General features: G+C 36.8%; 1 protein-coding gene across 2 annotated transcripts in view; it reads right to left on the bottom strand.

Annotated features, from left to right (window-relative positions):
- Window positions 1-26537, bottom strand: part of LOC116844001 (tubby-related protein 4) — a 131604-nt gene that overhangs the window by 35289 nt on the left and 69778 nt on the right. The window contains exons 3-10 of one of the 2 annotated variants that reach the window (XM_032815036.1): window positions 21534-21716; window positions 20534-20641; window positions 18575-18740; window positions 18216-18484; window positions 18040-18128; window positions 15128-15262; window positions 14631-15030; window positions 14146-14323 (exon numbers count right to left, since the gene is read on the bottom strand). In XM_032815036.1, the coding sequence (XP_032670927.1) occupies window positions 14146-14323; window positions 14631-15030; window positions 15128-15262; window positions 18040-18128; window positions 18216-18484; window positions 18575-18740; window positions 20534-20641; window positions 21534-21716 (1528 nt within the window). Of the gene's footprint in view, window positions 1-14145; window positions 14324-14630; window positions 15031-15127; window positions 15263-18039; window positions 18129-18215; window positions 18490-18574; window positions 18741-20533; window positions 20642-21533; window positions 21717-26537 lie in introns of those variants that run through there. The other variant, XM_032815037.1, reaches the window with a different exon arrangement.

Below are 26537 nucleotides of genomic sequence, written 5' to 3'. Positions count from 1 at the left end.
ATTGCTCTCACAAGTAATCCTCCTTTTTATTTACGACAACATAAAACTTAGTCTAACGAGCGACCGCTTTGTCCGCCGCTTTGTCCGCCGTTCATTCAGACACTGCCTGGTTCAATGCTGAACCCGCGTGAGGATGCTGCTCTTCCTTCTCTTATTCACGCAGTTCCACCATCCCCCTTGGTCAGGACTCAACATCCTTTTATCCTCGTTTGCATAAACTTGCCTTTGATGTAGAGAAAACTCTCGCATGGTAACGTGTACAAATCCTGTTGTTGTATCGGTATTCGTATCTCGTCACTGTGTCCAAAAGATGTATTGGCGTACGGATTGTACATGTGAGTCTCGATCTTGACGATGCGATCGTCAAAGATGGGCTCACTCCCAATGTTCAAAATGTTGACCATCTTCACGTATGTTTTTACATAATGAATCCCAAAGATTTTAAAAATGCAAAGTTGGCTGCGCTAACTTTCTTATTTTTCTTGATGTAGTCGTTTATAATCGTCCTCTTGGTTGGAAAAAAGTCACTAACGTATTTAGACTAACTCGCTTCGTTCAATACGAGTATCTCAGGTATCCTCTCGCCGCCTCCGCACGTGCAACCTGACGATTATCTCTTCTCCGCGGAAATCAAGCAATCGACCGTGTTAATCTACAACACAATACGTTTCCAATGTATCGTCCAATCCGATACGCTCCGTGCAAAGATCGGAAGATAAATGATCTGTGCTGGTGTTTCCGATATTTTATATCCTGGTGGTACATTGAGCGAAAACACGTGTATGGTATGCACACATCTGTCATTGCTGTACGCACCGGTGATCACATTACATTCTACGCGAATAATATTCATATCTGTAATGTTGAAGGCCACGTTCGATTCGTGCTATTGTCGCGGTTGTAGAATGCGATCTGAAGAAAATCCCAGTAACGATGCAATTGTATTTGGTTTGTTAAAGTTTATCCGGTAAACACACTTGATCTCACAATTCCAGTAACGACGATGCAATTGTATTCTCATTAGCGCAAATAACTATGAGATCATCATCATCATCATCACTGATTAGAGTGATCGGTTTGATGGTTCCCGACATCGCACGTTTTAGGTACTGGTATATGGCATACAATTCGTACGATTCTTTAGGAATTATAATTTCCTTGTCGTCCTCATCAAAGTAAAATTTATTATTCTACGCATTTACATTCGGTATCGTGTTATAGGTTTCAAAGATTGTCAAACCGAGTTCGTAATCACCATCGCTCAGATCTATGGCTGTAAAGTAGCTTCCCGCGAGAGTGCTACTCTTGATCGTGAGTGTAAATGTCAACGACATCTTCATCAGAGTCCACAATAATTACTGGACACCGGTCGTAGAACGTTGGACCTTAAATCAGTTGTTAACTGTCTGTAGGAAACGTAGACACAATTGTCCGCAAATGCTCTGATTGTAATAATATAAGACGTATGATTATATTCAATCGTATTATTCTCGAAATATCGCACCAATTCGCTGGGTGGTCGAAGATTACCAAAACTATCGAAATATATCACGCGATCGCCTCTTTTCGCGTATGCTACCCATAAGTACCGGGCCTTCGACGTCATCCAAATTTACGATACCGCTCTCGTTTACACGCGGCGATGTGGGCATGAAAACGCCCCTGAAGAACGGAATACGCATACGTTTCGCCAATTGAACATTGGTGATAATGCTCCTAGGTATTTTTAGCATTTTTTCGACGTTTTCTTTTCTCTCATGACACTTTTTCCTCGTTTGTATGGTGTGAGATAAATTCCACGACCTTCCATGGTGCGATTATGACGTTGCATCTTCTGCAGCTGATGCTGCGCAGCCTTGGTATCGTTTACCACTTTTGCGACCCCCGCCGTTCCACCAACTAGTGACCCATGCGCTTCCAGAAGCGGGAGAATAGGTAGGATTCCGCCTCGTTGGGGATATGCAGTTCGATAGGAAGCGCGTTAATAGCACGATTTAACAAACCGTTGCCGATTTTTACTATTTTCAACGACATTCACTACAGTATCTAATCAACGGTGCTGGACCGTCGATGTGCGTTTGCTGCCACGAATGATTATAATGTTCCAGGCATCAACGATACTGTCGAACTTCTGGGTCGGCCCTTATATGCTCTGGGATTCTGTCCCACAACACGTCAATATATTTCGAAAACTCGCGCAACAGAACAACTTTCGGTATATATTTCAACTGTTCGGAGGTTAGGTCTCGAATATCATGAGTATCCAATAGTAGGAAAAACATTTTGGAGAGTGAACAGATTCGATTCGACGTACTCTATAAATAGTTGCCGCGTGCCAATGAAACATTTTTAAGCGACATGCGATTCATACGACAACCGATACTGATACGCGTAACAAATTTCGATAGTAGAATGCGAGTAGCGTCCGAAAATGTTATACGTAAGCACGGTCACTTGCTACCGATTACTATACGCGGTATCATATGTGGCCCCTCGAATTGTCGTAAGACGAATGTGTTGGTGAGTCTGCTGGAGAGCCCACATGGCCTGCGTTTCGAGAACCTATAAGTGTACTCGAAATCGCTGCAACAGCCAAAATATCACTACTTGGAGAATTTCTTTGCGTAGATAGACGAAATTGATTTTTTTACATTTTCCAATAACATCGATGTCGTTCTGCCAAGCGAAGCGCTGCCAAATTCCATTTTTGTTTTTGACGATGTGGCGTGTGACAAACAAGATACGATAAGAGAATTCTTTGCTATGGGTCGTTACTCGAACGTCGACTGTTTCTATCTCTGTCAGACATGCAAAGATACCCAAGCATCTTATACGGGATAATGCAAATCTGCTGATTCTTTTCAAGCAGGATGTTAATCTGAAACATGTGTACAAAGATCACGTGAACACTGACATGACGTACGAAGATTTTTGTGTGCTGTGCCGCGAATGTTGCTAGCAAAAATATGGTTTTATAGTGATAGACAAGGACAGCTCTACGCTCAATGGACGATATCGGCGGGGATTTAACGATTTTACAATGACCATTTGTCGTTTGTGCATCAACGAGAAAACATCTAACACATCGTAATAGCGACGTTGGTTGAGGATTGCACAGAGATTAGCGACTCAGAGATTAAAGATGGCGAGAAGATAGCGAAGGAAATTGCGAAAACGAGCGAATCGATCCATAAGAAATATCGAGCTTTGAAAACCGGTATAGAGGAAGATATTGCGTTGGAAAGACACTTTCGACCTGATTTCGAGCCTCTGAGGCAGATTATGGGACATACCACACATGTAAAACGCATCGACCATACTGGGAAATGATCGAAGAGAGGAAGCCAAAGCGTAGAGCCAAACGCTTACTTGCTGCCTCTACACCAATTTACCCGAAGCGGAGAAAATCAAATGTCACGACGGATTATCTTACGGTAACCTCCATGCCAACAGACAACTTGTATCGTACACAATTGCGCGAAATGCCTCCACCGCGCGTTACTCTGACCGATAATGAAGATGTTTGCGAGATCACTGGCGATTCACTCGTAGCATTGATTAGACGTGAGTTGCAAACGTCCGAGGGACAAAACTTTGCGCACCTATTTTGGTAACTTTGCACTAGAGCAAAAATACATGGAAGCAGTCTTAAGCAGCGACAAACATACCACTATAGACTACATGTACGGTATGTATTTCAGCAATGACGGAACGAAGCTCGGCGATAAAAGTTTCGACGTGGATATTGACGATAATATAATCATTGGTATAAAGTATAGGGGAACACCTGGTCTATACGAGCTGATTTTCAAGAGAATTCCTGACGATGCAGTCTACACGGAGGCAGATAAACAAAAATATAAAATTATATTACTAACAACAAATGCTCACAGGCGCAATCACAACTCGTATTGAGTAACAGGGGGTACAAATACAAAAACATAATCTCCCCTCCTCCTAATGATTGGTACATCGATCAACATGGCGAACAGAGGTTTAGCCATACCGCGTACCATGATACTGAACGACAATGCGATCGACTATGTTCACTGGGACGATCCCAACGAGTAGGTGAATTGTCTGCGATTGCTGGAAACCTCCAGATAAGTTGGCAATGACGCTCATGATAATGAAATTCTATTCATTATCGAGGAACTTTGAGAGGCGAGCCTTGTTATAAATTAAATCGCATATCGATGATACGCGTTGTTCGCATCGAAATGTCGATCAATAAATTTGGTGTTTCGCTCCAAAAAAAGAGGACTGCCGACGGTGGACTATTACACGTGGAAGGGAGTACTCAGAAATTACGTACACGATAACACTCTGTGCATGGTCGCCTCCGACTTCGATACGAGATCGCGCAAGATACGACGTGTAGCGCAACCGGAAGCCGATAGTGACGCGGTCAATAGACTATACGTGGAAAGAGGTCTCGCTACATTGAGAGAGAAACAGCAAGAATTTGAAAAAAGACAGGAGGAATTTGAAAAAACCTGATCAAGCTTCATGCTAAAACACGTGCCATGTACGAGAAAGTGTTTGCAGCGCATGAACGTGTTGAATAGATGGAGTTTAAAACGATGAGCTCATAGTTTCGTCATTCGTGATGAGACGACCTTAGCGATCAAACATGCGGAAAACTGGTGGAGAGGGGAAACAACACAACCCCGAAAAGCGATTAGTGGAGGAGTTGCATGCTCCTGCGAGAAGGCATTTTCTTCGTAGACGCGTCATTGTGGGCGGATACGATGATCTGTGGCAGGCCGATGTAGTGGAGATGCGTCCATTTCGCGGCTCAATGGTGGCTACCACTACATACTCATCGTTATCGATGCGCTGAGCAAGCATGCTTGGGCCATGCCGCAAAAAACTAAAAGTGGAAAGGAGGTAGCCGAGGCGTTCAGCAAGATAATTCGAGACAGCGAAAGATGTCCAACAAAGGACCCCACACAAAATATATGGAAAATGGTTTTCGGTCAAATTGGCTAAAATTTCACTATGTTATAGTTTTCGCCATGCTGATAAAAAGTTATCATTGCACCAAATCCCAAAAGTCAATATTTCCCAAGATATAAAGGGTCAAAATAGTGAAATATGGTCATCCGCAGTAGTAAGACGTATGTTATAAGTATAAGTGATACATTGATATTTATTCACGAAATAAATAAAAATCGATTTTTACACATATATATATATATATATATATATATATATATGTAATAAATAAATATTGAGCATGCGAACCAGCCATCTAAAGCAAGACCGAGGGTTGTGTGTCAAACCATCAATGAATTCCTACAAGAGGTGATGCAATCGATATCCTGAGGGATTTTGTCTTCGGTTATACTATTCTTGTGGACGATTTCCAGCATCTTGCACACTCCTTCTTGCAGAAGGATAGTGAACATTTTCCTGATGTCTTGCATATCCTATGTACCATATGACACTGGCAATATGTGCACAGGTGCCGACAGTTCGAGCGCCAGATTTGCAAGTACAATAATGACCTTCTATCGGATTATCCTGATTGTGAGTAGCTGTGAAAACAACTGATTTTGAATAGCTGTGAAAACAACTGATTGTGAGTAGCTGTGAAAACAACTGATTGTGAGTAGCTGTGTAAAAAACTGATTTTGAATAGCTGTGAAAACAATTGATTGTGAATAGCTGTGAAAACAACTGATTTTGAGTAGCTGTGAAAACAACTGATTGTGAGTAGCCGTGAAAACAACTGATTGTGAGTAGCTGTGAAAACAACTGATTGTGAGTAGCCGTGAAAACAACTGATTTTTTACCTTGGCAACGCCACCCAAGATCAATCTGCTAAAATCAGTAAATACAATAGATCTTTTTAAGATCTGAAACAGTTTTTTGTAAAATTTATATGTTTCGAGATATTTCATCGGTCCGATACTTTTGCCCCAACCTGTATATACATATACATATATATTGCAGAACTAAATATTTATTACATATATATATATATATATATATATATATGTGTGTAAAAATTGATTTTTATTTATTTCGTGAATAAATATCAATGTATCACTTATACTTATAACATACGTCTTACTACTGCGGATGACCATATTTCACTACTTTGACCCTTTATATCTTGAAAACTATAACATAGTGAAATTTCAGCCAATTTGACCGAAAACCATTTTCCATAGGTTTTGTGCGGGGTCCTTTGCAAACCGATCAGGGGAAGAAATTTTACAATAGCGATGTGCAGAGACTCGCGAAGAAATACAACATCAATCATTATTCGACGTACTCAATTATGAAGGCTTCCTTTGTGGAACGATTCAATCGCACACTGAAGAATGACATGTGGAAAATGTTTACACTACAAGGAACCTACAGATGGATCGACTCGCTACCGCGTCTTGTGTCGCAGTACAACGGGTGTAAACACCGGACCATCGGTATGCGTCCTGTCGATGTGACCCCTATGATCGTTAAAAAACTCCTAAGTCTACAGCAACGTAAAGATTGCAGCTTCGGCGAGATTCAAGGTGAGCGACCCGATGCGCGTGAGCAAGTTCAAGACTGTCTTTGCTAAAGGTTACACGCCCAATTGGAGTATTGAGGTGTTTAAGATCGTCAAGGTGCAGGCGACCAATCCTGTGACCTATCTGCTCGAGGATTCTCGAGCAGCCTATAGTCGGAGGTTTCTAGGAGTACGAACTGCATCGTGTTGCTAATCAAAATGTGTACTTGGTGGAAAAAGTTTTGCACAGAAAAGGCGATAAGGTTTATGTGAAATGGCTGTGATTCGATAAATCATGCAACTCGTGGATACACAAGAATAATGTGTTGTAAAATAACTGTTTATTATAATGTTTGCTATATCTTATTATATGTAATACATAAAATATACAATATATTTTATTTACACATAAAATATACGATTTATATTCTATTTATAATGTTATTTTGTAATGTCCCCATAGTAACGTATCAGTCGAATCGGATACGATATACCGTTTGTCATCATACAGACTTGGAGCAATTTTCGTTTCAGACATTGTGTACACTTCATGCAATTTTGATCGTATGCACGATTGATGACGAGTCGTTTCGATTTCCAAACACTGTGCGTAATCATCGAAAGATGTCGCTCGCACTACGACATTACTCTTGACACCTTTGGCCTTTTCTGTGTCTTTCTTATCGTCTACTTTCAACGCATATATATTTGCCTTAAGTCCAATAAATTCCATCATGATCGCTCCGTTGTTTTCGTTTTTCATTAAACCAGGCACCTTTTTATTTACAAGCGGTATACCGTACGCGTTATCAGCGGGATAATCGTTTGTATCAAATCTTGAAATATCGCGTTTCATATACTCATATACATCATCACATTCGATGTTGTAAATGAGACTGTCAGTGTCTGTGTACATTATTTTACATTTATCACGATACAGAGAATACATGTACTCGTGATGAAATTCATACAAACAAATGATTATCATTACAAACTTTGATATATCGAGTATGCACATACCCACGTAAATTGACTTGTAGAATTTCACCTCGAGTTTGCGCAATTCAATGGCGATTAAGTTTTCCGAAAACACACTTCTACTGTGAAAATTTGGTTTTGCGATCATTGCCGACATGATCTCGATTTTTCATCGTTTTGTCGAATTGTTCATCAATTTGTATAAATTTTTCTCAAAATCATTAGTTGCACGCGTTCTAAATTGCGTGTTTAATTTGATATAACTGCGGAGCCAAGTTTGAGCGAATTGGAGCACGCGGTGAATCTTTGTAATACGAAGACCGTGGCGTGTGCACTGCCACAGGTTGCGGTAGTGGATAATATAACGCTGCTTATCGTTTAACGTCGCGAGAAGTTTCTCTTAACGCTTGCCGGGTGACTTATCTCGCGTAGGACAAAACGGTAGGTCAGTGTGCATATCATGCAAATTTTACGAATACTCCAAGCCGACCTCGAGAATGTATCCTGTGGGCAAATCGATAGCGATTGAGAATACGTTAAAGTTAACACGTTGTTGATCGATAGAAACTCGGCGTAAAGCAATGGTTGACACATTGCCCATCCGTACAGATTGTTTACATCAAAGTATATTAAGTACGATGATGGTTTCGATGAATCATAAGATTGCATGTACTTGTTATTGGCGTGTGCGTATCTATCCAAACATTGATTCAGGCCACTGCGTATACCGCGATCGATGAACATGACCATATCAAAATCGGTAAGTAGTTCGAAATTTATGTCGGTATGTTTCAACATTGCATCCCACGTAAATCTTGATAGAGTATAATAATGCGCGGGATCGAGTCCGTAACTTGCGATGCAGCTGTCACGGAAATTTTCAAAAATATCTGCCAGTAACAAGACATCGGTCTTTAAATACAAGTCGCTGTATTCGCCCAAGGTTCGAGTGGAGAACCGCTTCCAGATCTCCGCGGCGTGCGCGTAATCACTCTCGGATACTGTATCACCCGTCAACGAACTGTAAAACGGTTCTCGCAGCGGTAAACACATATCCTGCAGCTTGTCCATGCAATCTATGTATTTGTACGGAAAGACACCCTTTCGCGTCAATAAATCAAATTCTTCGACGGATAATTTTGGAAATTCCGATCGTACAATTTTTAACTTGTCTTTAGTGAAAAAGAATGCCAATTTATCGAGACTATTGCTGAGAAATTTGCACGAATCGATGAAACACAATTTTACAACATTTTTGGATTTATCTTGAACATTCTATGTAAACAACATGTATTTTTCTTTTGTTATCGGTAACATATCGATTGAACCCTCAAATGCATTTGCTATTTCCTTGATTATAAAATGTGAGTCATAGCCGGATAAATTGTGGAAAACGATTGAAATGCAATATGAACTTTTGTAATTTAAGTTGCAATTTGAGTGCGCTGGACTTCGATAACGGCCGGTGAAGTGATAGTGATCGCGTACGCACGTATTCTCTGCCATGAAGGATTTCTCACACACGTGACATTGTGTTGCATTGCGAAATGTCTCCCACTGTTCTTTCGACAATGTTTCCATGGGAACATCGGTTGATAAAATTACTTTTACGCGATGTGCTATTTCTTCGAGTTGCCCGACGAACTATGAAACGCAGTCACTATCGCGACGACTTTGAAATTCGGATAATGAATCGTCGTACGAGCAACGTGTGTAATGTGCTGTATTAAATACCCTGTGATGCTGATACGTGTGCGATTTGCGATCCTCCCCATTTCTTACTGTCTTCTCCAGTGTGCACTCTAAGTCGGCGTATATCACAAAGGAAACTCGCTCCTTTCTGCTGTGGTTCCTAAAACTCAACCATTTGTTGTCTTCGCTAGGCAGAATGATGGCGCAGTCGTTCAGTTTTTGGCAGAGTTGGAAACGTTACTTTTTAAAAGTAACGCGTTACCGTTACCGTTACTTGCGGTAAAAAGTAACTCGTTACCGTTACTCGTTACTGATTCTAAAAAGTAACGCGTTACCGTTATTTGAAAAGTAATGATAAAAAAATCGTTACTTTTCGTTACTTTTGTAAAAAAAAAAAGTTAAAATCGGCCTATAAAACGAATAGTAAAAGAGACAATACATAAATTATACATATATAAAGACAAAATATAAGATATTTAAACGGGAAGCACACATTCTTGCATAACGACATAAAGCCCATTCTACATTAGTCGCAAATCGCAAGGTCGCAAAGAAATTGATTAATCATAGTCGATTGTTCTTCTTGCGATCGAAGAATAATCAATTATGATTGGTCAATTTCCTTGCGATCTTGCGATTGCGACTAATGTAGAATGGGGTTTAGGGACGCCGCACACGAATTGACATAACAGTAACGTAAGACGTACCGTAAAAATGGACCAATTACAATCGAGTATTCACAAAAATGGTGACCTTACGGTTCGACGATATTCAAAGTGATTGGTCAATTCTTACGGTATGTTTTACGTTACTGTTATGTCAATTCGTGTGCGGCACCCCTTAAGCGTGGTCTACAATGAGAACTTAAGCCATAAAATTTAAGCTTTACGTCCTAAGCCGTAAGAAGTTGACTAATCACAGTCAATTATAAGAAAAATAATTTCTTACAGCTTAGAGCTTAAAGCTTAAATTTTATGGCTTAAGTTCTCATTGTAAATCACGCTTTAGAGGCTTTCTACAATAAGCAATAAGTTTTAAGTCGCAATAAAATTTAAGCAATAAGTTTCAAGTCGCAATAAAATTGACCAATTACAGTAGATTATTCTTCTAATAGTCGACTATGATTGGTCAATTTTATTATGACTTAAGATTTATTGCTTATTGTAGAATGGACTTTACGGAAAGCAGCACATTAATTGTTTATCGTGTGCAAACTTTCGTCGCGTGGCAAGCGTTGCCGCGTTTTATGTACAGAAGCTACTATAGTAAAAAAGTAACGATACAAGTAACGATGAATTTCGTTACTCATTACTAAAGAAAATTTAACGCCGTTACTTTTTCGTTACTGATACAAAAAAGTAACGGCGTTATCAAATCGTTACCAAAAAAAAGTAACGAAATAGTAATGTTACAAGTAACGCGTTACTTCCCAACCCTGGTTTTTGACAGTCCGTTGTGTGACTCTCCAGTTTCTCGTTGGAATGGAAGTAGTGCAGACATCTATAAACATTGCAATTTTTATTTACTATCGTCTTATTGCATACTTCTGGTACATTGAATTCATGAAATGTACTTACCGATCGCAAATGTATTTTCTGACTTTATATTTGCTCAACTGCGAGCTCACGAGCCGGGATAAGTCCTTGATCCAGGCAAAGTGCCCCGCGTTGTGGTCTCGAGGATCCGAAATGTGTAGCAAGTTGACGTGCTTTTTCCTCTTTCCGTCGCTGAGACGTATCGGAACAATGGCTTCGTTCTTTTCTCCCGTACACATTGATGGTTATATTGTTTAATTGTTCAAATCTTATTTGATTAATCTTCATGGGAAACTCAATGTCTTGAAGATTGAATACGTTCGTGTAATGGGGATACGATGATGCACGATCTGCGTGTTTTTCGGCTGGATACAGAGCCGCGACTATTACCCACGCGAAACACGCATTGTCCATAGATTTCACGTTAACCACAGCTCGCTTCAGCTGTATCTCACGCGGTAACTCAAAGTGACATCCCGCGTGCAACGGATTGTATTTGTTCACATTAATTGTAAGATTGAGTATTCGCGATAACGCCCACCCACTATCGCGTTCCTGGAATTCCTCCAACAATGCCAAACTAGGCTCGACGATGCATCGCTCGTATCACTCCTCTTGTTATATGTGGAGAAGAGCTCACAATTTTTCATAGTGATGTTCTTTACCGCACGTTTTTCACCCGCGACGAACTCACTATTAAACCCAGTGTTCGTTTTCACGTTTACGTGTCTCTCCATGGCGTCCCGTACGTGCTCGAGTACCATAGTCTTTGCATCCTCGAGAAATTGACGAGGTTCGATGTAGTTCCCGTTGATAACAACTCCGGTTAATACGCAGCTATCGAACGCGGTATCGACCTCGCACCAAACGAATCCTGCGTCTCTTGTGCTGTGTCCGGCACCTGCGTGGACAAAACGTGTGCGCAACGTATTCTTTAAACCCTCGAGTTGCGCGATTCGAGCAATCAATGACTGTCTAGTACCGATCGATAATCGCGGTCGTTTAGCCTAACTATGTTCTTCCAACAACTCAAAGCACTCGTCAAACTTTCGTACCCACACGTCGTATTCGTCTCGCAAATTCAGTCGAGCCGACTGCTCCGCAATTCTCGCTCGATTTGCGCAAAATCTTCCTTTTCTTTTTACGAAGTACACACTGGATTTACTTAGTGCATATTGGGCACAAATTAGTCGGTATTATCTGGCATACTGACTCTCTACACCTCGAACAATAGATGTCTCTAATTGCAATGTATCGTTCTGTTGCATATGTGCGCACTGCACATATTCGTGTCACTATATTTGTGATTGCTAGAAAACATAGTGCACAGACAAATACATTTTATCAAATCATTTAACAAATCTCTGATACGACGCCATAGATAACCAATCGAATACTCATATATCGATTGAGTGTTCGCGCCATACTGCATCATCGAAAAAGTATATTTCCGATATTTATATTAAAGATACAGTCCGTAAATATTCATGTAAGATCTTTCTCTCTTTTAAGCGTCACAATGCAGCATTTTTGTGCTGACACATCGATTTATGATCGATATTAAGATGCGCAAAAAATGTGAAACAGGATATTATTACAAATAAATACGTGTGACAGTAAGACTCGCAGAAATGTTCTGTGTCTTTAGTATAATAAAAAGATGTGGCGCACGCTTTCGTTCGATTATTTATACTATTAACTTCAGAATTCTTTAGAATTTTAACTCTTCCACTTTCGAAGTCATAGCCGTAATCACTGTGGTAATCATCGGTTAAAGCGGAATAAATGATATTATGTATGAAGTATTAAACAAATAATCTGTATATGTAACACTTTCAAAATATATAAATTGTAATCACAAGATCTGCTGTTTATTTATATTACTCCTTTTCCTTTCCCTATTTTTTGATACACCACAAATTGTCTTTAAATGTTATTTGGTCTTTTGTGGAGCACAGCGAGTGATACATAACACGCAAATGCTTACAGAATCTTGTCGCAGGAGCACAGTGTACGTACTCATTAATAATAAGAATATCATTGTGTCACATTCTTCTTCTTGCGCATCGTACTGTCGAATGCATACGTTTGCGAAATGTTCGCAATGATATTTAATACGTTTGCAAATTCTTAGATTTTGAAGCTGCGACTTAAAATAAAATATACGCCGCAAAATACGCGAGCGAGCGGTGCTGGCAGCGCGGCCGGTGCGGGCGACGCGGACGGTGCAGACGGCGCGGGCGGCGCGGACGGCGCTGAAAATCCTTCGCAAAATCCGCCGCGGAACCGAACCACCGCAAAGTACGTCGCGAACTGCCACGAAAAATCTGCCACGGATCGATAAAATGATCTTTCGAAAAAAGATTTCAAATATAAACATCAGTATAGATGATCAGACATAAGATCGGTAATTACCGATCGTCGGCAATATTGGTATTATGTAAATATGCCCGTAAAAGTAAAGTTATGTAAATATATGTTGATAAAAAATTATGTAATTAAATGTTGGTATCTAATATCGGTAATAAATTACCGACTGTCGGTAATATCGGTATACTCCCAATTACCGACCGTTGGTAATGTCGGCATGCCCACTCCCGTGACGTCATACCCCCCGCACCCCCCTTAGAGGACCTGAGTTAGAACCCCGGTTCTATACCTACTAATTTGTGTCAATCTTACTCCACATATTATAGACGAATCTTAAGAAATCAGTGTATCATATATGTGTGACGCTGGTAACGTACATGTTAATTCGTAAATTAATTAGTTATCAGAATATTCGAGTTGGTCACATTCTCTAAACAATTTTCTATTATTTAAGATTCGAATCCTTTAGTGTTATTATAGTTTTGTCCTGGACAGATTCCAATAGAAATAATTTCATTTTCCTCGAAAAACAATAAAAATCTAGGCAATAACTGAATTACTTCGGTCGTAATTCACTCCAAACAAATACATAATAATATCCTTGAGTAATAGGACCCTAGGTTACAGAGAAGTGACATTGTATAGTTTCGTTTTACAATTTAAACCAAACGCTATATTGTATCCATAGCGACTAATAGACATGAAGTATTCCAGTAAGGTTTAGACTAGTAATATTTTTGTTAGATATTTTTAGTATATCATGAAATGTTAATGAAGTGCCTTTTAAAGCTAATTATGAGGTAAGTTTTCCCAATTAAAATAATCATTAAGATTAACTTTACCTATCATTAGACATACATAATAGCAATTTTCGATATATCGAATCTCAATGTTGCCTCTTTAAAAATCTAAGGTTTTATTGAACAGTTATTGCATTTATGAAATTAATGAAAATGGCTATTTTATTAATCAACTATTACTCTACATATTTAATAAAGTTAACATTATTTTTTGATAACGGTTATTCAATAATAGATAAGAAAAGAGTGCTATTATCAATTGTTCATTTACCTGAAGGTAAATCGTCACGAAGTTCCGTCATCACGAGCGTCATTTGTCTTGGTTGTAAATGCAGTAACGATGTTCGATAAGTCACTTGACCTAGGTTAGCGGGAATTGAATCCGCTAAACCGTGAAACTTGAATTTCGTGCCCCAGATGTTCGACGTTACCTCGACCAGTCTCGCGTGCTGCGGACAGATACGCCCTATTAGAAATCCCCATGCAATAATCGCGCCCGTCACGCGAGTAACGTCCTGTCCTCTGGGATACAGACAGTTCGTTGGGCTTACGGGCGCCATGCCATTTATCAAGTCAAGCGAAATATAGCTGTTAAAATAATACATTCAAAATATATCCGCGTCTGTGTGTGTGGGAAGAAAAAAGAGTTAACGCTCGGTTTTTTTCGATTTTCAGCTTTAAGTGTCAATAGAATTCATCAGTAGAAAGTTAACTTTTTCTCTTCCAAAATATATAAGACGTGAAAGATCGTCCTACCTCTGGTAAGGTATCCGCATACGTGAGGTCGTCCGTTTCATCGTTCCATTTCTCCTCTCTTCTTCTCCTACACTTCTTTCTGTTCCGTGGCGAGCCGCACAGGTCCGCAGTGTCCCTTTCAGTATCCGAGCCGTCACTGAACGATGGACACTGTGACACTTCGTCGAATATGTGTGAAGTCTCTTGATTTTGCGGGTCAAATATTACGAATTCAGGCCTGATTTTACTAATTCGTCTACCCTTTAAGAGTGGCACGAGGCCGCCTAAATATTCCAGATAGAGCGTATAACATGGCATAGGTTCCACGGCGTGCCTCAGCATCGTGCAATGTAACCGGCTCCCTCCCGGTGGTGGCCTTGACACGAATCGACGCAACTCCCTCGGCTCCGGTACTGAACATCTGAAAAATGCACGAGAGCACACCCAGTTCTCTTTCCAGAATCTCTTTCGCGGCGGAGCAAAGTTCTTTCGTGATTATTCATAGGAACTCTGTTTACCGTATTGTGCTAGCGAAAAGGGCAGCCACTGAAGCCTTCAGTCGCGGCGGTAATGGAAGTTGTTGCACGTTAGATTCCCTCGCAAGAGCTGCTCTCACTGCCAATCTGGATAACAACTGAAGCGAGCCAACTCTTCTGTAAAAAAAAAACATTTACTTCGTCGTACCGTTTGTTACTTTGCTGGAATAGTGGAAGTAACAATATCTAAAAAAATGTAAAATTCTCTCGCTTTACGATTTATTAGCTTTTTCCTTCATATTGAATATTAAGCACGGTCAAGAAGTAACGTCATTATTAATACAAGTAAGTTTTCTTCAATAACAATTTTGAAGGGACATTTCTATTTCATTAGTAACGGTAACGATAACACAATTTCACTTTTTGGAAAACTTTTTGAGTAACGGTAACGAATATAATCGCTACTTTCACCGTTACTTTGCAAATAGATTCTTATTCTGCACCAACATACAGGTATATCATCAATATGACTATTTACCTACTCACTTCGCTGGCAAGTGCGCTCATTTGTATACAAAACTTAACAGTATAATTATTTACAAAACGATTAAATTATTTGGTAAATCTTTAGAATAACGGACCCAGCAGCTATGATCTTGACCTTCATATATATGATAGAGGTCACCCTCCTGAGCAATGCCCACCTGGTAAACCTTCAGAAGGTTTTAGCCGTCGCTCATTGTTTGTTAAAAAGTTATTGATGAAAGAAGTTCGAAAAATATATTACAATTTTTCGATACTGTGTACCGTTAATGAGCAATATCGAATAATAACTGCAATATTGAACGACTAGTAGGGGGCTGCGCCCCCGCACCCCCTCTAAAAACTAACCTAACCCAACCTATCATCACATTACTCGTCAGTCATTGTTTATTAAAGTGTCTAACTTTTTTTCGTGGCGGGCTCACGGTGGGTGTTATAAAATAGTACATACGCACCCACCACGAACCCGCCCTGTCGGGCGGGCGAGCGCACGGGCGGCCAAGCAATGTGTGTGTGTGTGTATGTGTGTGTGTGTGTGTGTGTGTGTGTATGTGTATGTGCGTGTAGCAGCATCTTCTTAGCTTAGAAATTCGATGTTTTTGTATATACGGTGTCCAAAAATTACATTCATTTTATACAAATTTTTTTGTTAATAACTTTTTAATAAACAACGAGCGACGGCTAAAACCTTCTGAAGGTTACTCAGTAGAGTGATCTCTATCATATATATAAAAGTCAAGGTCATAGCTGCTGGGTCCGTTATTCTAAAAATTTACCAATTATTTTTACCAACAAAAATAAAAAATTAAGAAATATGAGAAAATGTGCACCAATTGTTTCGTAAATGTATATACAGTGTGTCCTACATTCTCCTCCGCATATTTTGTAAGAATGTAGAACGGGTTGAGGTGAACGTAAAAATCCTATACCGTTTTGTGATATTCGCAATAATAACTGAGAAATTAATTGTAAAATATTAAGGAGAAATGCCCGCTGAATGGTTAAGGCAAAAGCTCGCGACCTAGTAATATAGGCTGTGTTCTGATTTTCACTGCCAGTACTGAAGATCTATAGTTACGTATATTATAGAATTTCAGTACTGGCAGTGAATTTCGGAACGCAGCCAGATATATAGCAGGCAGATGTCAGCGCGCGGCTTATATCGCTATGATTCTGCGTCTTGCCGTACCGCGGCGAGATGTAGGAGTGCAGCGATATAAATATAAGAAATGGTGCGTGGTTTTTCCAATCACCGCGCGCCGACGTCCGTACGTTATATTATTAGGCCGCGAGCGCTCCAGCCTCAATCATTCAGCTTGCGTTTTTTCTTAATCTTTTACAATTAATTTATCGATTATTATTGCGAATATCACAAAACGATGTAGGGCTTTTATGTTCATCTCAATTTATTCTACATTCCCACAAAATATGCGGAAAAGAGTCTGGGACACCTTGTATATCGCTAAATCCGTGGTGTTTAAGAACGCTACCAACGAAGTGAATAAGCAATTACATATATATTATACTAACTTGTATTTTGATGCAACACCTATATAGTTAATTAATTAAAAGTTATATCTTTCCTTGATAAATTTTGTAATATATCCTGTATCTACCCTGATAGCACCGGACGTGGCAAGCACGTCGCTACGTAATAACGTCGTAACGACATGCTTGTAAAGTTCTTGGCATGTCTGTGTAGACAGGGTAGTAGAAGAATTTGTTTTTTAGCAAACGTCAGGAAATAAATTTTCCTACTGGATGGAAATGCATTTCAAAACTCATCAAAGAACAGTGTTATAGCTTTTAATCAGCCGATTCTACATAGGATAGGCAGAAACAAATCCTAAAAAAGTTCAAAACTTAATGAAAGAAATAACACAAATTATAACGATTTGTTAGTTCTTAAATAATTAAAACCGTAATAAGTTATTTTTTACAATACATAATAACGAACAGTAACACGTTTTAGTTTTCAAAATTAATTTTCCCAACTTTGATATTAAGTTATATCATTTAATTTGTACAAATTATATTTTAATAGTTTAATAGAAAAAAATAAGGACATGTGAATAACAAAGGTTGTTCGCCTAAATTTTTCATACATCTTGATGAGTCCCTTTCGATCAAAATAACTGTTTAAATTGTCTTACTTGTACTAATAAATTTTTCGAAATAGACTGTTTATCTTTCCTCAATTATGTGTGTTTTCTTAATTTCTTTCTTTTTTATTATTTACTAAATCGCTTTATTATTTCCATTCTATCAATATCGATTATATCGATTCTATCAGTATCTATCACTATTGTCCTCCTATCGGTCGAGGCTTTTATAAAAGTATAAACCATATATTATTCACGAGATATGATCGATGAAAACTGAAGTATACGAATAACAAGGTGAAACATTACCTGGAGACCCAAGCCGAGTGAACGCGTGCTCCAGTCGCAACAAAGAGCCGCCTATCATTATGACCCCACGTCAATGCCGATACTGGACACTGTACAGGCCGTGTGGAAAATTGTAAAATAAATTATTCAATTATAGCGAGCTAAGGATAGACGATCGTTCTTCCTACGAGACGTACTTGCGTGTATGGAATTGTTGTCGTGTATACAAGGGTACCATTGACTGAGTAAAATTTCAGTAGATTCGTGTACTCCTGTGGATTGCTCTGAAGAACGTCGGGCTCCTTCGTACCGGCAATGGCCAACAGTTTCCTAGAGTTGCTCCATTCGGCATGCAGAGGTGTCTTCAGTTTACTGCGTATCGTGATCGGCGACACGTCATCAAACGAGTGCAGCATGACGATGCTGCCATCAGCGAGACAGACGGCTAACACATAACTTCGATCATCTGTGCTTGCATACATGTAAATGTATTAACACGTCTCAATAGTTTGCTCCGAGTTTGACAAGAGTACTCCGTAAAAGCTGCGATTAATACCTTTCTGCGACCGGTCGCTCGTTACGTCATCGTCTCCTTCCTCCATGATAAACTTTTCGGCGCTCCAGGCCATCGATGTAACGCCAGCTCCCAATTGTATTTCCGACACCATAGCTCCGTGAACGTCCATCACAATTAACTGGCCCGCGGTTGTGCCGAAATAGACCTTTGTTAACGGACAACGTTAAAAGTGAGTAAAGTACTTTATTAATGTTCCATTCTAGACGAATCTTCACCGTGGTAATGTCAAATCTCTAATTAGCCGAGGGCATTCACGTTGGCAATAAAAGAATATAATAATAAATTTTGTAACACTTTGTGGTCCTATGTCGACCCGAACAAAAAGCATTACATATAATTATGTGTACAAAATTGTATACAAATATAATATAAAAGTTATATATATCTAATTATATATAAATTTTGTTTCTATGTAGATACATATAATCACATATAATTATATATATTTACAAAGAAAGAAAATGCTATTAAATAAAAAAAGAGTTTTATTAAATTAAGCGAAGGTTTATATATAAACAGCCGCAAAATAAAAAATTTTTTTTCAAAATAATAAATAAAAACATTAATGTGAAGATTTGATCATACTATTTATCATCGTCTTAAGTATATAAAAAAAATTAAAAATAATTGAAATTTCGTCCAAATTATTTGTACTGCACATTTGTTGTCGGAAGTCTCTAACTAATGGACAACATTAAAGCTCATGTAATAATCTGAAACAAATAAGACAAGAAAATTTAGAAACTGTAATTTATTGCGGAATAATCGTGTATTTTTTAGAAATCTCTAAAATATTTTTCCCCAGACATTAAGTAAAAAAGAGAAAAAAATAACTTTGAAACGCCACTATTTTGTTAAATTTTGAATTACTAAAAATAAATGTTCATCCTCTAATAAATTTAGTAGTTTTTTTTTAATTTTATAGTTTTATATGTTTTAGATTATATATTTTATAGCTATAATGTTATTCGTCATTCAGAGACATTCGGCGATACCATACTCGGCAAGAAAACCTAGACAATGGAATTTCAATTCTTTTTAACGAAAAAATAATTTTTTAATGAAAAAATAATTTTTTAATGAAAAAATAATTTTTTATATTTAAAACAACAATAAATAGTATAATCAAAATTTCATATTAACATCTTTATTTATATTAAAAAAAATTCGTGAAAATATCGTATTTTTCTATCTAAACTGGAACTTTTCCTTAAATGTCAACATCACGGTCTGCTACGAATATAAGGAGTTATTTTAATTGTATAGCAGCACTTTTCTTATGTAGATATACAGGGTGTCCCGCATAAGACGTCCAACAAGAAAAATATAAGTAGAACAGATAAAAGTGAACAAATATTGTAGAGGTTATTTTTCAAACAACCACGTAAAATTTCGAGATATGAATTAAAATAGTTGAGCCAATCAGAGCGCAGCGATGCGGCAGGCAGGACATACGGTTTGCTACGGTCAACGAAGAAAATGGACGATTAGTCGCGGGCCTATCTCATAAGCTTAGAGATGAGGACTACGTCTTAGATCTGACACTGCGTGATAGCCTAGCGAGCAATCGTCCATTTTCTTCGCCGGCCGCGGCGAGCCGTATGTCCCGCCTGCCGCGTCGCGCGCTCTGATATGCCCAACTATAATATTTTAATTAATATCTCGAAATTTTACGTGGTTGTTTGAAAAACCTCTACAATATTTGTTCACTTTTATTTGTTCTATTTACATTTTTCTTGTTGGACGTCTTATGCGGGACATCCTGTATACAATTATATATGTTTACATATAGGAATATACAAATAAAATTAACATATAATTATGTATAACCATTTTTCTTTCGGAAAGTCTACTTTAATATCATGTTTCAAACTAGTCAATTCTATAAAACGACTTGTTATTAATGCTATGCCATAATATCAGAAACTGTTTTCAAACCTGCTGATCATCCGGAGTCCAAATGCCACAAGTTATCGTTGCTTTGTCGTTGAGCATCGACGACCAATACCTCTGACCAGCGACACTGCCGACCAGTACAAAACCGTCCTGTAATAAAATATCACATTCTCTGCAAATGATCCTCCACAAAACCGCATAGCACATTTATAGCAGTCATAAGTGCATTTTAACCGCGTCACGACAAAATATACTTTAAACTGAACAACGACGCGTATCAATGAAGTAAGTAAACGTTTCTTTATTATGGTTAATTTTTAAAAGGTAAAAAACTGCTTTAGGAGAGTCAGCTTCAATTTCCTTGATCCATTACCATGATTGATAGGTCTTAGCCGTCGCTCGTTATTTATTAAAAAGTTATTAACAAAAGAATTTTACTAAACAGGACATAGTATTTCGACACCGTGAATAACTAATAAATAACGAGATACATAGTATATCCATTAGAAACCATAGTATATCCATTACAAACAAGGTTTGTAGGTTAAGAAGGTGTCTGTCTCTAGCCGTGTGTAATGTGCTTAAGCTCAAAATTATAAACAAAAAAAGTTTCGCAAATATGGTGTAGTTTCTTCAGATTGTATATGAAACGTTTACCTTAGAAATTTTATGAAAAAAGATGTATTTTCTAAAGAGTGAGAACTTCTTATAAAAAAGACTACGCCCCCTCCCCCGGCCCGGTGCGGAGGATCTGGGGGGCGTAGTCTCTGTCACAGGGTTAGGGGCAGGCATCTTTCTAGCCTACAAATTTGATGTTTTTGTATATACAGTGTCCAAAAATTACATTTATTTTATGTAACTTCTTTTGTTAATAACTTTTTAACAAACAACAAGCGACGGCTAAAACTTTCTCAAAATTACTCAGGAGATTAACCTCTATAACATATCAAAATCAAGGCAATTCGAGCTGACTTCCCTAAATTGTAGTTTTACCAAATTACTGTTTTCTCGTTTCGTAAGTCTAACAAATGCTATAATTCACCCTGTAACATATGAGCGCCATGCGTCCGTCGTGGGACCAAGAAAAGTGCGTAACAGGTGTGCTTCTGTCGTTGATTAATTCTATACTCCATCGTCCTTCATATTTGATCCAAACGAAGATTACACCCGAACTGTCGCACGTAGCCAACTTCTGGTAAGGTTCGTTCCACTTCACGAGTATCACCTGCAACCATATAATAAGTTTCATGAGATAGGACTGAAAAACACTAATTGTGATCGAAACTTCCTCTGTTAATTAGAATCGAGTTTAAACGTATTATTTATGAAAAATTATTTCGCACAAAACTTTTCAACTTTTCACCAATTTATAAAATGTTCTACAAACGTCATTTCATGCTACCACCTTTAACATCGCCGTAAATTAATCTCCGGTATTTCATCTTAAGTCTATAATTAATTTTACGCTCCAATTAATGGTAAATCCAACCCAACTCTTAATTGGTGCAGCAATCTTTTTAATGAGAATGTTTTTGTCCTAAAACAACCACTTATTGATGTATACATTAAAAGAAGAAAAAATATCTAAAAAATAAAGAATATTTATTTGGTAGATGCTTTATATAAAAATTTATTGTTTAAATAAAATAAACAATTGTTTTTATCAAAAGCAACACGATTTTAGAAAAATATATTTTTTCTCATTCAAAAGAAATTTTTCTTAATGTAAAAATATGTATATTAGTATTAAAATGTGTAAATATGTTATTATAATAGCTATCAAAAATAAATATTTTTTATTTTTTAAGTATTTTTCCCTCAATGTACATATATTGTACCTATATATAATCCATTTATGATATTAACATATTAATTACTTTTTTCAGGATTAGGTAGTAACTAGTTAAAAAGTTAAAAATTAAAAGTTTAACTAGTTAAAAGTTAAGTTAAAAAGTTAAAAAGTTAAATAGCTTTAACTTAACTTAGTTACATTTTTACACTTTTAACTTTTAACTTAACTCAGTTACATTTCATTGGTAACTATTAACTTTTAATTCAATTATCTTGAAGCTAACCACGGCATAAAGAACGTCACGAGACGTCGAAAAGCTGTCCACTGCAGAAGGGTTAATTTTCGACAATCAAATGAAATTTATAAAGATAATAATATTTCTTTATTCAGATTTTTCAAATTATTACAATAATTATTTAAAAACTTTTTAATTTCATTTACAAGAAAAATATATCAATATAATTAAATAAATAATCTTTTTCGTGTATATCTACAATAATAAAATTAGATAAGAACAAATTTTTAAAGAAAAAATAAATGAGACGAGATTTGAACACGCAACCTACTGCGTACGAAGCCAACTGCGCTATCGCTGCTATTCAGTTCAATAGTGACGATCAAACGTAACAAGTGTGTCGCGGTCGACTAAAGTCATTTTTAAAAATCGATTTCTTCGAAACTATGACCCATTGGCTGAAACGGCCGGACACATCATTTTTTCGCCCAAGAACAGCCTATAAAATTTTGCAACAAAATTCTTGGAATAGTCACCTGATGTTCCCCTTGTAAGTTAAATTTTCAAAACAATTAACTTTAACTTAACTTAGTTAAAAAAAGCAAACTTACCCAACACTGCTTTTTGTGCAAAGCGATATAAAATATACAGTAAGATAGTTTAGAGCAAAAATATGTATGCAGTGTTCCAGGCTTCGTAATCTCAATTTTATCTCGAAGTTTTTTGAGCAATTTGGAGAAAAATGTTCTCCATTAAAAATGTTGAAGGTGTTTATTATTTATGGATTTTCCAATTGTCAACATAATATAATTATGTAATTAATGCCTAAAGTTCTGTTAAAGTTTTAATGAAAATAATTTTATTAATTATTTAATCGTTCAAAGTTTAGTTTATGAAATTTCAATCGTTCGTATTTCGAAAATAATTTATGCCTCAAAATTTTCCTAGAGGGAAAAATAATTTGAATAACATAAAACCTCCATAAAATTAACATTTTATATATGGGATTTTTTTATATTGGGAGCATTAATTTTAAAGGATTTTTTTGTACAAATTCATTTGAAATATTGTCCATCGCTAGCCACTACTTTTTCCCATCTTTCTGGTATTAAGTGGATTCCATGTCGAAAGAACAACACATCTTTTGAGGCTATCCACGAATCGACCCATTTTTTGGTATCCTCATAAGAATGGAAGCGCTGCTCAGACAGACCATGAGTCATCGATCGAAATAGGTGGTAATCGGAAGGAGTAATATCTGGAGAATACGGCGGGTGTGGTAGGACATCCCAGTTAAGCGCTTCTAACGTTTCCTTGACCGGTTTCGCAACATGTGGCCGAGCGTTATCGTGCTGGAAAATCACTTTGTCGTGTCTTTTCGCGTAATCTGACCATTTTTGCTTTAATGCTCGGCTCAATTGCATCAATTGTTGTTGATAGCGTTCCCCAATGATGATTTCGTTGGGTTGGAGCAGCTCATAATACATTACACCCAGCTGATCCCACCAAATACAGAGCATGAGCTTGGCACCATGAATATTCGGCTTTGTTGACGTCGATGTTGATGGTTTATCTAGCCTGCACCATGATTTTTTTGCTTCGGATTATCGTAGCGTATCCATTTTTCATCACCCGTCACGATACGATGCAAATAACTTTTTCTTCTATGTCTTTGAAGCAACAATTTACAGGTTATTTTGCGCCTTTCGACGTCCCTCGGCTTCAACTTTTACGCACCCAATTTCCTTGCTTTTGAATCATTCCAATGGCCTTCAAACGTCTGAAAATCGTTGATCAATCAACATTTAATGATTCTGCAAGTTCTTCTTGCGTTTCACTCGGGTCTTGATCGAGTAAAGCTTCCACTTCCTTATCTTCAAACTTTTTCGGCTGGACATTCCTTGTCTTCCGTGTCAAAATCATCTTTTTTATAGCGTCGAAACTAGTACTCACATGTTGAAATCGATGGAGTAATCACCATAAGCTTCCGACAGCATTCGTTGACTTTCAGCAGAATTTTTCTTCAAATGGAAGCAAAAAAGCAAAGCTTCCTGCAAATTGCATTTTATTGGCACAAAATTCGACATATTCGATGCTCAAAAAGACAATGTTGTTTACACTTCGGCAAAATGACACATACTGAAAACTAAAGCCATATGATGCTTTGACATAAAGGTAGCAACAATATGGCTCGATGTGATATAGTACTAGTTACGCCATCTCTTGAAAACCCTTTAAAATTAATGCACACTTCCAATATATTTATATATGTATTATGATTCGCCACTATTTGTTAGAAGATTTCGACTCGGAAACGTATACGGTCTGTTACAATTGATGTCGTTTCGAGTACGTAATTTTGTCGATGAGGACTTCTAAGACTTTTAAAAATTAAATTAGTCTTTCAAAGAAAATAATTATAGCTTTTAAGTTGTGTAGCTTTTAAGTTGTATCTTATGAGAGTAAATTTTATGCAGGATAACAAAGATAAACGTCTTATTGAACATGTCCCAATGATATTGAAATACCAATAATATTGATGTGTTTATTAAGATGATTACTAATAAATGGAATAAAATATTAAACTAAAAAAAATATTCAATATTTTTTAACGAAATAAATTATAAAAAAATATAATTTAATTATAAGTTGTCGTAAAAAAATATATTTATTTTGTAAATTATAGAGATAAATATTTTTATTTAGTTTCTTATCAACTTGAACAAGATATGATGTCTATATCTTTAAACTATTTATGGAAATTTTACTAATATTTACTTAAACATATAATAATTTCTCTAAATGTAAGTTATCAGATAATACTATACGTTAAGTACTATCAGTACTATAAATTAAGTTAATAAAAATAATATTGTGAGTTACTTACACGCACACACATAAGCAGTAAAAATTCCTATTAAAAATAAGTAAAAAATAAATAAAAATTTTTACGTTGCAATCTTAGATATATTCTTAGATAAAATAATAAAATTATAGTAAAACAACAAGACAGTGAATTAATCTAATCTAATCTAATTCTTTTCAAACAGCATAAACCTATAACCCAGCGAGAAATAATTCGTTGATTAACGAGTCATTTCTCGATAGAAACAGACTTTTTTAAGAACGTCTAATGACAATCTTTATTCTAGGACATATGATGTTTTCTGAACACCTTTAGGACGTCTCTTGGAGATCTGTGCTCTCTGTCATTCACAACGCTATATCAGATATTATTTTTGTTTGATATGTTTGTTAATTTTAGTTTTATTTATTAATTGATAATTTTTGTTAATTTTACTATGGAGAAGGAAAGAAAAAAGGATTTACTCACAAACTATTCTTAACATTGCTATAGAAGCAATTAAAAAAAGAATGAATATGTGTGAAGCAACGAAATTTGGAATATTGAAAACAACGCTTTATCTTAAAGCCAAAAATAAGATTCCTTTGGAAATTTCAATTGGGCTAGCTACCCAGCAAACACAGAACATAATTGTGATATAACACAGGAGTAACATGTAATATAACTGCTGTTATATGTTATTAATATTGAGGTTAATTCTTAATTTCCTTTATAACTGCGATATAACTCTGTTATAAAATTGTTATGTTATCATGTTATTTACTAGTTAAGTTACATCAACAATATAACAGCAACATAACTTTAATATAACACGTTATATAAGTAGTCTAATGTTTGCATTACATTTCAGTTGTGCACTATTTTTATACAAAATGTGAAATTATGTTTTAGATGTTTCTCGTATATAAAATGTGATATTTTAATATATGCAAGAATCGTTATCACGATATTGTAAAACTACAGTTCTTACAAAAAAAGTCTAATCATAACTTCACTTTGTCAATATGTGAAAGAGAAAGAAGGAATATTCTTTCTCTTTTGCGAGCACGTTGTAGGTTAAAATTTAATTACTAATACAACATTGTATCAATATTAATCGCATTGTGATTGTCGTATCAAACATTAACCAACAAATATGTCATAACATTTTTTA

The sequence above is a fragment of the Odontomachus brunneus genome, unplaced genomic scaffold (genome assembly GCF_010583005.1).
Source record: "Odontomachus brunneus isolate Ranch 3 - 2012 unplaced genomic scaffold, Obru_v1 Obru_scaffold_038, whole genome shotgun sequence".
NCBI lineage: Eukaryota > Metazoa > Arthropoda > Insecta > Hymenoptera > Formicidae > Odontomachus > Odontomachus brunneus.
This window is presented reverse-complemented; position numbering and strand designations above follow the sequence as displayed.